This window comes from Limanda limanda, chromosome 5 (assembly GCF_963576545.1).
Source record: "Limanda limanda chromosome 5, fLimLim1.1, whole genome shotgun sequence".
Classification (NCBI taxonomy): domain Eukaryota; kingdom Metazoa; phylum Chordata; class Actinopteri; order Pleuronectiformes; family Pleuronectidae; genus Limanda; species Limanda limanda.
Genome location: NC_083640.1, coordinates 20,804,824 through 20,818,043, shown reverse-complemented (window position 1 = coordinate 20,818,043; position 13,220 = coordinate 20,804,824). Strand labels below are relative to the sequence as shown.

General features: G+C 39.9%; 1 protein-coding gene across 3 annotated transcripts in view; it reads right to left on the bottom strand.

The window, feature by feature from the left end:
• Positions 1 to 363: 363 nt before the first annotated feature.
• slc23a2 (solute carrier family 23 member 2) overlaps positions 364 to 13,220 on the bottom strand; it is a 33,610-nt gene continuing 20,753 nt past the window's right edge. For all 3 annotated transcript variants that reach the window (XM_061070983.1, XM_061070984.1, XM_061070985.1), the window contains 10 exons: positions 11,073 to 11,161; positions 10,810 to 10,877; positions 9,618 to 9,799; positions 8,630 to 8,750; positions 6,713 to 6,869; positions 6,289 to 6,436; positions 6,070 to 6,175; positions 5,544 to 5,811; positions 4,977 to 5,072; positions 364 to 4,674 (listed from right to left, as the gene is read on the bottom strand). In XM_061070983.1, coding sequence (XP_060926966.1) covers positions 4,397 to 4,674; positions 4,977 to 5,072; positions 5,544 to 5,811; positions 6,070 to 6,175; positions 6,289 to 6,436; positions 6,713 to 6,869; positions 8,630 to 8,750; positions 9,618 to 9,799; positions 10,810 to 10,877; positions 11,073 to 11,161 — 1,513 coding nt within the window. In that variant the 3' untranslated portion in view covers positions 364 to 4,396. The remainder of the gene's footprint in view (positions 4,675 to 4,976; positions 5,073 to 5,543; positions 5,812 to 6,069; positions 6,176 to 6,288; positions 6,437 to 6,712; positions 6,870 to 8,629; positions 8,751 to 9,617; positions 9,800 to 10,809; positions 10,878 to 11,072; positions 11,162 to 13,220) is intronic.

The following is a 13,220-nucleotide window of genomic DNA, read 5'->3' as shown; positions in this document are numbered from 1 at the left end:
AATTAATAGTAACACATACTAATACACTGAGATTCTACTAATAATCCACATTGACTCTAGGTCTAAGATCGAATAGATGCTATAGATGTTCTCAGATCTGACCTAAAGCGTATTCCTCATCTTATCAGGAACTTTCTAGGAAATGCTGATGGAAACTGACGCCTGTTTATGTAACACTTTTCACTTATTTGTAGAAACTACGATTTCCCAATTTGTCATAAATAGTACGACACTGCGTTGACCTCACAGAAAATAAATACATTTCAGTCGAGGAAACGTGTTTTAGACAGAGACTAAGACTTTTACTTTCCCCTTCATTCACCTTGGGTTAAAAACAACAAAAAATAAAGACAGTAGACTGCATTCATTCTGTAACATCATATTAAATAGTTTTAGGAACAAAGGATAAAACATTTTCTTGCTACAATTAGTTTACACAATTTAGTTTAGCAAACTTTACTCCATTAAATATACATTTCTTTTTGTTGTGGTTTTTACATCTATTTAAAGTTTGTCAGCTCAGTCTATTATATATACTGGTAATGTGTTAACATGGACAAAGCAATGTTAGAGTAAAAAAATACAATATGAAAAGGTTCTAACAAACAAACTAGACGATTCCTCCGAACCACAGATTTTAAAAGATCAAAACAAATTTACTCTTTAAATAAACAGAACAAAATGGTGCGTTTTACAGCTTGATTCAAGATTAAAAGTTATGTTTGTTTCTTACAAATATTCACCTGTAAAAACATAAAAATGATGTATAAAAGAACAGAAACATTAAAAAAGAGAAAACACTTGACACAATAGTATATTCTTAATGTAGCATCCCCTTCAAAATAAGAGGGACTGATGTCTGTGTTACACACCTGATGACCACCTTCTCAAGAGCCGTCTGCTGGTTAAACCGACTTCTCTGTTACTAAAGCTTGAAAAGCATCAAGGAGTCGTGACTGGCCACATGAAATCATAGGTCTTTGTAATGTAACTGAGCAATTTCTGTAATGATTGCGAAACACATATGCTTGTGAATAACATTTTGAAAAAGACAGAATGTAACATGACCGGAGGGTTAAATCAAGAGGAAGTTGTGTTGAGGCACAAAATCATCCAATGATCATCTTGGTATAGAGAAATAAGGCAGGTTCACACAGCTGCCAAAGACCGACAGGCTCTCAATAAAATGGCCAGCCGGTGTCTTCTCCTACATCCAGAAACGACAGTAAGAACTCCCAGGGACAAACTAGGTACACTAAACATGAGGTCACCAATATGTTTTCACTGCCGGACTTGAGACTTTAAACAAGTGTGTGTGTGTGTGTGTGTGTGTGTGTTTGTGTGTGTGTGATGTCGGTGAGATAAATTAGTGCTGGTTACACAAACATGATATGAAAGGAAACAAAGTCACGTGTTGTCCATGTGCTAATGTGTGCACATCATTTACAAGAGAATTGATAACAGGGCCGTCAGACCACCGGCCATCTGATCCCTCACATAGAGAGGAGGTGCAGGAGGTGGGGTCGGCTCTTCGACGTCTATGTGATCCTCATCGCCCCTGGAACAAGGTTAGACAGCGTGGGCAAGGATTTCAAATACACCTGCTGCTGTGGTAACGTTTAACACGTCTCATCTACAGCTGTCCAGCTGCCAGCCGACATTTACACGATGAGGTTTCAGATTTACAGGTTCCACACATATCGACGATCAGGAACTAGCCAAGCCTGATTTAAGACTCATCAGCATTTAGGTTTCTCCAGGATTTGGTAACGTCACTGACGTCAGTCTGCCCAGAATGAGAACACGTGTGGTGATACCGACATCAAAACAAATTCCTATTTTAATCTGTGACCTTAATAGGACTTTTAGCTGCAGCATCACTGTAAACACTTTCATCTGACTTCACTGCAACTGCATTCTGATAAGGAAAGCTGAAAATTGTGCTCACAATGATATTTAGTCAGGGTTGTCATTGTCTATTTGATCATTCCAGGCAGACACTAGACATTAGTGAGATCACACAAAATTGTCAAATCCTGAGTGTACCAGAAAGAGAGATGGGGGCTTAAATGTGGCTAAAGCTAACAATGCTATCAGAGACTAAGGCCCTAAATGTTCAGAACAAAACAGTTGAGTCCTCAGGTAACCAAACACAAAAGGTTCACACTGATGATGAAGGTGTATAAGGACATAAGAGGGTTTGAGGTCAGTGGGAATGAGTCACTCTGACCCCGATCATCTTGGCACCATTACATGTGCAAACAGTACGTGTAGTAAAAAGGCCCTGACTCTGAAATTTGAATAAACCATCCAGTTTGCAAGCGTTGAGTCTCTCTTTATATCAACAAGGTGATATAAATGGAATGAAATGGAAGCAGCATACTTTTTTAAAATTTTACAGTGGAGTCTGACTTTATGAAAGGTGGTTTCTCAAAGCACCGATCTCAGTCGAGGTGTCGGGAGGAGCAGTAAGTCATCAAACCTACTATTTTTCTTTCTTTCTTTTTAAACAGAGCATTAACTAGTGTAATAATAAATATATTTTCAACATTGTACAAGAGGAAAATAAACCTGCTTCAAGCAATCGTTAGACATCCACTTTTTTCTCATAAATAAATAAATAGCTTTGACGGACGAGATGAAAAGCTGAGAAGAGATTTCAAGCAACATTTGTTTTCTCGAAAATTAGTAAATTTGGTATATTGTTTAAGAACAATAAGAAGCTGTAATAAAGAGTTTTAACAATTTGGCTTAGTAAAAATCGCAATTAGACTAGGCTACTAATATTTAGTAGTCGATTTTCAGCTGTTATTTTATTCCTACATTTAGTCAAATTATTTGAGACTTGTTCTTCACTCTGGGGGTCGACAATGTTCCGGCTGCTGATGCTCTCACACAGTCTGAAATACAGGAGACATGAAGATCAGCAGTGAGCTAACTAAAGCGAGATGAGTGGGAGGGGTACGGAGCCCGAGGGGAGGAGGAATGTACACTATTAAAAAAAAAATTATATATATTATTAATGACATCAGTAACAGTCATGATTGGCTGCTTCAAATACACACAATGCACAATGTGTGCCTGGATTTAGAACAAAATAAATGAACTCTCCAAACTTCTGATCTCAAAATCACCACCCTAACTTCTGAGTACAATTATGTAAGGGCTCACTGAATGCGATGATGGAAAAACTACATGGGTGTGGATAGTGGCAGCGGGGGGGCGAGTTTATATTTCTGGTGCAGTTTTTGTAAACCCTACATTAACACACATTACTGTTAAACCAAGGACACGTGCCTGAAGTGAAGATATTACATTTTGAGGCCACGTGTCTGTTACTGTGGCTTTTGCGCAGGCATTATAAAAAGCTTGTTTCAAAATTTGCGTGCAAAGATTTGAAAAAAGCTAATTCAGGGTTATGAGATACAAATAATTTGTTTCTTCCAAACTGAAGTATAGAAAAACTCCAAATTGAGAGTCCGTTGATTCGCGGTTGTTCAGGTAAACTAAGTGTTTTGGTCTCGTTACTAAATTATGCATAATACTGATGCAGTAAGCTGGAAGGTTGGGGGATTTTTTGCCCGGTCCCGGGAGATCATGTGAATATCTGCACTTATATCTTTTTAATAAGTGAATTTCTTATGAGATGAGACGAGCTGATCAATGGGTCTCTGAGGAGTTTTACTGAAGAAATGGGGGAGCGAGTTGTGGAGTGACATTCTACATTTGAACTCAGGAGGCAGATAGTGCAAATAAAATAAAGTCACAATCACTTTGCATGAGTAAGGGCACCTGACTAAAAACTTCACTCGGTCTGCATGACCCCCCCCGACGTGCATTGCTGCACTTGGTTTTTGGTGAGGCTGTTGGTGGATGTGCATGCCTGTGTCTCTAATGCTGTTGCATAATGAGTCTTGAGGCAAATGATTTGTAACAGTAATTTTGCATAATCCTTAATTGACATAATCAAATCTACCGTCGCCGCTCAGTAGAATAACGTGTCAGAAACTGACATGGCCAGTAGTAGTTAGCAGTGATAACGAGTCAGTGAATCCACAAACATTCAGCTTTGATTGTTTGACAGCCATCGCTCTCGTTCTGGATTAAAGTGCCGATCCATCTCATGCTGCATATTGTGGACATATGCACAAACACCAAATCATCTGTGTGGTGATGACGTCTGGTAACATGCTTTGATTTGCTGTAGCGAGCTTTAGAAACAGCGTGGTGGGAAGCAGAAAAAGACAGACACAAGATAAAGAAAACACATAATGACGAAGGGGTCGGTGCGTCACATTTTCTTCCACCAAATCCTGCACAGCTTCCGTCCTCCACTCTCCCATCAGTTTATCCCAGTGTATCATCCCTTGCTTTCCATTGACCATAAGCCTGTTGGCTATACCCGACTCTCTCCTGGTGGCGCGCCTCCCTCCCCTCCCATTCCTCCTCCCTTCACCGCATCTCCATGTCCCATTCTGTTCCTGCAGGATTCCTGTAGCCTCCCCCACTGGTAGCCTGTGAATGTAGGGCTGATGGGGATGTACTTGAAGACTGGGTGTCTGCGAATGAAGTCCATTCCAAATGGCAAGTCATAAGATTTCATCCCTTCCAGTTCTGCTGTGCTGAGACCAGAGCCAAGCTTCAGCTTCTTGACGCCTCGTTCTTCAAGGGTACCTGACGAGACAAGAGGAGTGAATAAACAAAACCATGAAGGACAACATGAGTTAGAATCTTTTTTTTTATCCTTTTAAAGACACAAAGATACAAAAAGTCATAGATCCATTGTAACGGTTAATCTAGCCATGTGTCTGCCCATTCGTCCTCCAGGTTAAAGCTTGAGCCTTGCTTTAACTACCATTATAGTTAAAGCAAGGCTGTAAGAGTGCTGTAAGAATTTACAGCACAATTTAAATGTTTTTTTATGGTTTTAAATCATCAGTTTGACAAAGAGAAAGACAGAGGATTGAACACCTTACCAGGGATAGTGTTGTCCAAAACGAAGGCAACTGAGCCTCCAACAAACATGGCCGTGGTGAGCAGCACGTTCAGCACCTGGTCAATCTCAACAATGCCTGAGGAAGACAAAGAAAAGAGGATAATTCACGATGTGTACATTACTTGTGTGGGTTCAATCATAACAGAGAAGGTTGGGTCAGTATTGCTCATCCTTGTGTTCATAGTTTTAAACGATTAGGATAACCACAAGTCTTCGGTCTAACTTTAACAAGATAAATCTTTTCAAAGGATGGTGAGAGCTGCAGCTGGAGGTGATGGCGGTGATACAAGGTGATACATAAAAAGAACAACATCTAATATGTATTAACTGAATATATCAAACAAAGGTTACCCACAGAAATTGCACAAATATGAATTATTTGTAGGGAGCAGTAAACTCTCATTATCATAACAAATTCACTGAAAGGGTGGAGAACGTTGTGCACAAGCTAACTTTCCATTAACTGTTATCGATGTAAATGTAACGATGAATCTTCATGTTGATATTGACCCTTAATTTGTCGGGAGTCCCTCCCCCCCCCGCTCACCTGTGACCAGAGGGTTCTTTTTAAGGTAGCTCGGCAGCATCAGGCCGAAGAAAATGGAGAAGCCCAGGACAAAGAGGTTCCTGGAGGAGTTGAGGTCCACAAACTGCAGGTTGGAGAGTCCGACTGCAGTGATCATACCGAACAAGGTGCAGAACAGAGCTCCCAGGACAGGGTCAGGCAGAGAGGCAAACAGGGCGCTGAATTTACCCACCATGCCCAGCAGCAACATCATGGCAGCTCCGTACTGGATCACACGCCTGCTGCCCACCTGGAGGGGGGGAAGACAGTCTGTGAGCCCAATGCTGCATTGACACATTAAAGTGGAGGGGATTGAATATTAAGAGCTGAGATCAAACCATCTATTTTACAGTGTATGACAATTGTTCTGGCAATCAATAAAGATGCTTATTGTTTCAGATATAGATGGGTATGAGCAAAGGAGAATGCAAAGAGAGGCAGAAACAACAAAAAAGCTAAATAACGATTAACGGATAAAGAAAAAACATAGAGTGCAGGCGCCTGATACCTTTGTGATTCCCAGGACACCAATATTTGGACTGGAGGAGGTGGAACCATTTCCGGTGCCAAAAAGCCCATCGAGCACACAGGAAACACCCTCCATGAATATGCCCCTACAGAGACAGAGGAAAACAGACCAATTACAGTATCTGAAACAGTAAATTACTCGTTCTTTGCTTCCTGAGTAATAGAGCGAAATAAGGAACTAAAGAAACCGAGGAGTTACCTGTTGATGGCATGGACGGGAGGTGGAGGAGCGCAAGAGAGTCGAGCGCAGGCATAGTAATCTCCAATCGACTCGATGATGCTGGCCACCACAGCGCTCATCATACCGATCACCCCTGCCACGGTTACAGTTGGAAAACCCCACTGGACTGTGGAGGTGAGAGCAGAGAGAAACTGCATTTAAACAGAAACTATGTTTAATAGGATTTTGACTCATTGTTTCTGGCTGGGCTTTAGCTGCGGTCCATGTTTATAATGTTAATACAGTTGAAACACATACAATCAAAGAGCTTACAGAAACCGGCCCCTACTCATTCTGTCAATATAGAATATGCATGTTGTATATGGGCCTGAATAAGCGTTTGAAACGTGTCTTTTAATTGTTTTAATTTCTGTCAGAGCAAACCAAAACCTCAAACACTTACAGGGATATGGGATCTTAAACCACGGAGCGGCCTGGATGATTCCTTGTCGTGCATCTGTGCGGGCGTAGTAACCGTACTTGTCCTTCTCTGGCGGGAAAACGTCAGTCACGGTGAAAATGAAGCACAACAGCCATGACACCAGGATGGCCATGATGATCTGAGGAGAAAGACAAAGGGAATTTGTTTTTAATTTTGCCAGTTCCAATCCTGCTTTTCTGTGTCACTGGTTCAGAAATCTCTAGCAATTCAAATATTTGCATACTAATATATTTTTCTTTCTATTAAATACATTTTTTGGAACCTTTGAGTGGGGCTTTTTTTGCCAAACCCCAACCCGGGATCCATACTGTACTCTGACATGTAGAAAAATAATATATATGAAGACTTTCAGTCTGGGTTTAGAACCAATCACAGCACAGAGACAGCCCTGGCAAAAGTCACTAATGACCTTCTAATAGCTTCAGATCAGGGACTTGTGTCTGTCCTCGTTCTGTTAGATCTCAGTGCAGCATTTGACACAATTGACCATCAAATTTACAGAGACTAAAACAGTTAATTAACATTAATGGAACCGCCCTAAACTGTTTAAACCAATTCGTACAAATTAATGATGAGTCATCTGTGCGCACCAAAGTTAACCATGGTGTTCCACAGGGCTCTGTGCTCAGCCCGATTTTATTCTCATTATATATGCTTCCACTAGGAAACATTATCAGGACACACTCGGTAAATTTTCACTGCTAAGCGGATGACACCCAGTTATATTTGTCAATAAAACCTGATCAAAGTAATCAATTAACTAAACTTCGAGCATGTCTCAAGGACATGACCCGCAATTTTCTCTTATTAAACTCAGATAAAACTGAGGTTATAATACTCGGCCCCAAACACCTTAGAGAAACATTATCTAATGATATAGCTGCGCTAGATGACATTGCCCTTGCTTCCAATGAAACAGTCAGGAACTTGGGAGTGATCTTCGATCCTGATTTGTCCTTTAATAGTCACTTAAAACAAATTTCTAGGACCGCCTTTTTCCACTAATATCCGCGTAATATCTCAAAAATCAGACATGTCCTTTCGCAAAAAGATGCAGAAAAACTAGTCCACGCCTTTGTTACATCGAGACTGGACTGCAGCTGGTCCAAAATGCCACAGCACGTGTCCTGACGAGAACCAAGAAAAGAGAGCACATTTCTCCAGTAAAAAAAACTTTATCCCGATGATGTTTTCCTACACTTGACATCTATTGCACTTCTGTCCGTCCTGGGAGAGGGATCCCTCACATGTGGCTCTCTCTGAGGTGTCTACATATTTTTACCTGTTAAAAGGGTTTTTAGTAGTTTTTCGTTACTCTTGTTGAGGGTTTTGGACAGAGGATGTCACACTATGTTAAAGCCCTATGAGACGAATTGTGATTTGTGAATGTGGGCTATACAAATAAAATTTGATTGATTGATTGATTGATATACCATGTCTGCATATTTCATTCAACACTCTGTAGCCTTCATTTCATTAGGACTATAATTTTTTAATTCTTACTAATCTTTCAGCAGATTTTATCTTCCAGAGAAGTGAATTTTAAAAGTCACAGGAAGCCTTTTGAGGAGACGTATACAAGTCAGAGTCGCTTGCAACTTTGATGTGAATTTAAGAGTTTTTATCATTTTATTAATCTACCAGCAGAGGGCAGGAGAAGACTGATTCACACTGTACATGGAGGATCGCAGAGTGATAACCTCTTCACCTCCTACATAGGATAGATTAGATTCTGCTGAGATGTGACAAGAGGGAGAGTTGAAAAGAAACCAAGGTAAATTAATTAAGAGAAGAGAAGAAGTGGAGCCCAGATAGACTTGGTACAAAAGGCAACAATCTGAGATACATTTACTTTCATGTTTTAAGTCGTGTACTTACGGGGAACATTTTGAAGACTTGAAGTTTATAGGTCGTCCAGCCTTTCTTGGCTTTGTAGACTGGGAGAGGGAACTGAACATTTCTGGCATATTGAGAGAAGAGCAGCACCAAGAAGATAGTCCTGCAAACAGAAAAGCTCTTGAGTTACTAGCGGACTTTCTCATATTTTACATTCTGCCTCCACCTGCTGCAACACCCCTCACCTGAATCCTGACGAGACTGTTGTGAATGTTTTATACATATATTAAAGGTGGTCCCCTTCCATTTTCGTCTCACTATGGCCCCCACAGCCAATCAATTATCCCAACTGCCTGAGAATGAGCAAATCAGTGACAATTACAGGCTCATATCCTCTGTCCCTGCAGCTACAGTGTAAACAACCGTGAAACAGCATGTCACACCACCTGAATGTCACCGCGTTGATGAAGATCTTTGTTTATCACTTAACCCTCTTTATCTTTATATTCAAGGTGATACATACTTTTTTGGAGTAGAATAGGCTTTCTTTCTATCACACACTTACTCATATCTGCTCATTCTTGGGAAGCAAAGATATTCTGTGTAAAATGAAGATCTAGAAAGATAATTTTGCTGATGAAGTCACGATAAATGAGTTGCCTGAAAGAGCTCCACGCTACTGTGGAAAAACTCTTCGTACAAAAGCTTTACACTGTATATACCAGTCAAATTACATTAATATTTTTCTATATAATTTCTTATTATTCCTGATTGCATGTTGCTTGTTACTTGCCGATGTCTTTTTGACTCTTGCTGGTGTAATACTGCAAATTTCCCTGTTGTAGAACTAAAATTGATATCTTATCTTGAGGTGAAACTACACCCAAAATATCAGAGAACAATGGTGTTGCAGTGTGAATTCAATCAGTCTCAGGGGTTTTGTGGTTCTTTCACCCTTAATAGAGCCAAATGCACTGCTGCATTGTTGAAACACAAATGTACATTTCTTCTCACGAGAGTCTGCACTTACAGCATAGCAACGCCCCAGTGTTTCCCAGCCCTCTCGCCTGCGGCCTGGAAACCAGACAGGCCGATGAGGGTCACAGTGGGGGTGATGGTCAGGGGCCCGATGTACTTCAGCAGGAGCCCGGGAAGACCCAGTGCTCCAATACACACTTCAATTAGAGAGGACACGATGATGGCCCCCTGGATCTGACAGAGTGAAGGAAAGACAATGATAGTTTTAGGAACTATAGGAAAGAAAAACATTGAGGAGGTACCCACTTAAATAACGGAGGAGTTTAAAATGTTTTTTAATCTTTATTGTTATCAGTAACTCTGTGAAAGCGTGCAGGCTGAGGGGGACTCTGACAAAAGCAACTGTGGGTAGATTGTTACTGAACACTTACAATAAATTGGCATGATTATAATGCTGGATTTCAGAGAAAAAGAGCGGTAGCAGTAAACCATGCAACAACGTGCACGAATGACAAGATTGTTCGGACCATCCACTACACAGATCATGAGACTAAATGTGTTAGCACTGATCAATCACATTGTGGTTTAGCTTTGAAGAAATTAATATGATTTCCCAGGGGAACTCCTGTACAACTTTCATTTTCCGCATTATCCAAGTAATAAGTGGAACAAAACGTCTAAATTAAAAAATAAAGATAAGACATTTTATTTGTATCATAGTTGGAGGAGAAAGGGTTAAAGAATCGCCAGATATCGAGTTGTCATTTGATGCTTCTTAGTGTTAATCCCATTTGTCCTGCCTTATTTCCGTCTCCCTGTTCTCCATCACTTTTATCACCTGCACGTTCCTGCTGCCGGCGGCTCATCGATGTTCCATTCAACAATTTGATTCGGTCTGATTGAATTTAGTCTCGTTCACATGTCGCACAAAGAACAGTTACTCTACCGGCTGACGCAAATAGGAAAGGTTAATAGAAATGAACAGCTCGTCACACAAACAAAAGCCTGCAGCCATACACGGAGCAGTGACGTTAAATTGTTATCTTGAAAAGGATCTTTCCGACTACGGTTTGTGTATATATATATATAGAATGCAACAGCTTATTAAAGGGCATATTTGTTTTATGCCAAATCTACTTCTAATATGGCATATTTCATTATAATTTTTGCAAATAGACAATACTAACTTAATATATCTATTTATTTTTAGCAAGGCTGAGTTAATTTGTCCTTTGTTGCCTCACCTCTCGTATCCTGGGGTGCCAGATTTCCTCTGTGTTGAGGAGCTGTGTGCTGTTAAACATGGGAACATCTAGTGGTAGAAAAGGCGAGAGGTTAGAAAATAAGAATATGACCTGTGAATCATAACTCTTCCCATCCTTGCAATAAAATCTTTGATACCATGCATTTGGAGAAGGGAATACAAAAATGTAGCAATCCCCAGTTTCCATTACTTTGTTATAACAGATGTGGATGTCTGTGAGAGAGTGAAGCAAAGAGGAGTCACCTGTGCTGTTACACTTCCACTTGTCCAGCGACAGGATGGCTCTGGCTGGTGCGAGGAAGGCAAAAGCGCTGGCTTGGAACAAAGGCAACCTAAACACAGGGAAAGCATCGTTAGAAATGACGTTTATCGAGCCCAAATAATCAATCAGCACAACAGGGGGAGTAAGAATTAAGCAGCAAATAAAAGGGATTTTCTGTGTAGGACCACCAGGGGTCAGCACAGTTTTCTTACTAGAAAATGTTCCCATCTATCTTCATATCATTGTGTGCATTTTGTCAGTTAAATAAAGGTCAGGGATTTCCCTGCTTCTCCCATTTTCTTCTTTTCACTTCAAACCAGCCAAAACCACCATTTTATGATCACTCATTAATAACAAATTTGATATATTAGGTAACGGTACACTCTACAGTGTGGCTGATCTGCAATTTACAACTGTGACGAGGTGTAATGACAGTAGAGAAATATGATAAGATCCGATCATAGCTCCAACAGAATAAATGTACTGTAATGACGTCAGATTAGAGGAAATGGATTGGATCGTAATCAGCTTTTAAAAAAGGGAGGGAGGACATATTAAGAACGAGGAAGTGAGCATTTATAACGGTGAATTTTGATGGTACATAAATCAAACTTTAAAAAATGTTTTTAATCTGTGGCTATGAGAGTGTGTGCAATCATTAGTCACCTAAGTAATGTGAGTAATTACCTTTGCCTATAAGTCTGCTTTAAAAAGTTAAATATTTACAGAACAGATACTCTAGGAACAAGTTGTTTTCATGTTTAAAGAATGTAGGCGTAACACAGATAAGTGGTTTAAATCCTTGTACACAAAATAATTTGAGCGAGAACATCAAAGTGATTCCTTCGTTATATCACCGTCATAAAACACTTCTGCTGAGATACAATAAAAAAGCTTAAAGTTAAGCCAAGGTGGAGCCGGGCACTTTCATACGGCAACTTCAGTTCTTTTGAAAAGATTTGGCACTTTAGATGATTATTATACATCACGCTACTGACAATAGAAGGTGGAACCAGAGGCCTGATCTGAACATCATGGAGTCAGTCTGGGATCACGTGAAGAGAGAGAAGACACTGAAATGGATGGAAACCACAGAAGAACTGAGGCAAGTTGTCCGTGATGGCTGGAACCACCAACCTGCCTCGTACCCGGAAAAACTGTGAGTGTAATGACAACTGGTCTTTTTTTAAAAGAACTCTCGATGAATACTGATTTTAGTTAGGTTTTTATGCACCTTGTATTAAGTTAATAAATTAAAACTAATTATATCCGGGTTTTTGAAATAATTCTTATATGTTTTGCTGCCGGACACTAGTGCAGTGTATTGAAATTTCAATAAAACCCTGGAATAAAAATTTAAATAAAGTAATTGTAAAAAAGACTCACGATCAGTCAACTTTACTTTCTTAGTTGAGTTTGTTATGTCAACTGTAAGTTTCGACTGCAGGTAGCAGCTGCACAAACAAACAGGGAACACGTATGGACGATTTCATTCACACTGAACTTTTTCCTGGAAAAAACGCTGACTCACGAAACTGCTCAATGTTTACCCCCCCCCCCTCCACTATTGTTGGTTCCTGTAAATGCTCCTCACTACATTTCAACACCTCCTCAACATAGTTCAAAGCTTATTTCCAAATTAATCAGTGTTTGGCATCCAGTTCTCACATGCGAGTGTCGGAGTATTTCAAGACATTAGAATAACCAATAGTGACCTGATTTTTATTGACCTGCTGAATATACAATATCTTTACCTGCACAACATAAAAAAAAAGGATTGTGTCTTCTTGTTATTCACCAGGCAAAACTAGTCTTAGAACAAGAATCAGCTGTCTAGGAAAACAAATTATAAATTTGTCTTCCTGCTGCTGCTGTTCTTCCTGTTCATACCTGCCATTAAACATTTCCTTCCTGATAAACTTCCTCAAAAGGACTAAGTAGTTCACTGTCATTGTATCATTGAGAAATATTCAGAGGTTTATCTGAAGTTAATGAGACTTTAAACATCAAAATGTGTTAAATAAAAATGATCTGTCAAGATTAAACCATTTTAATTTAAACATGTCCATCTTTTACTACCATGTCTCCATTAAAGCTCAGATGAAAACCGAAGTTTATCTAATGAGCTC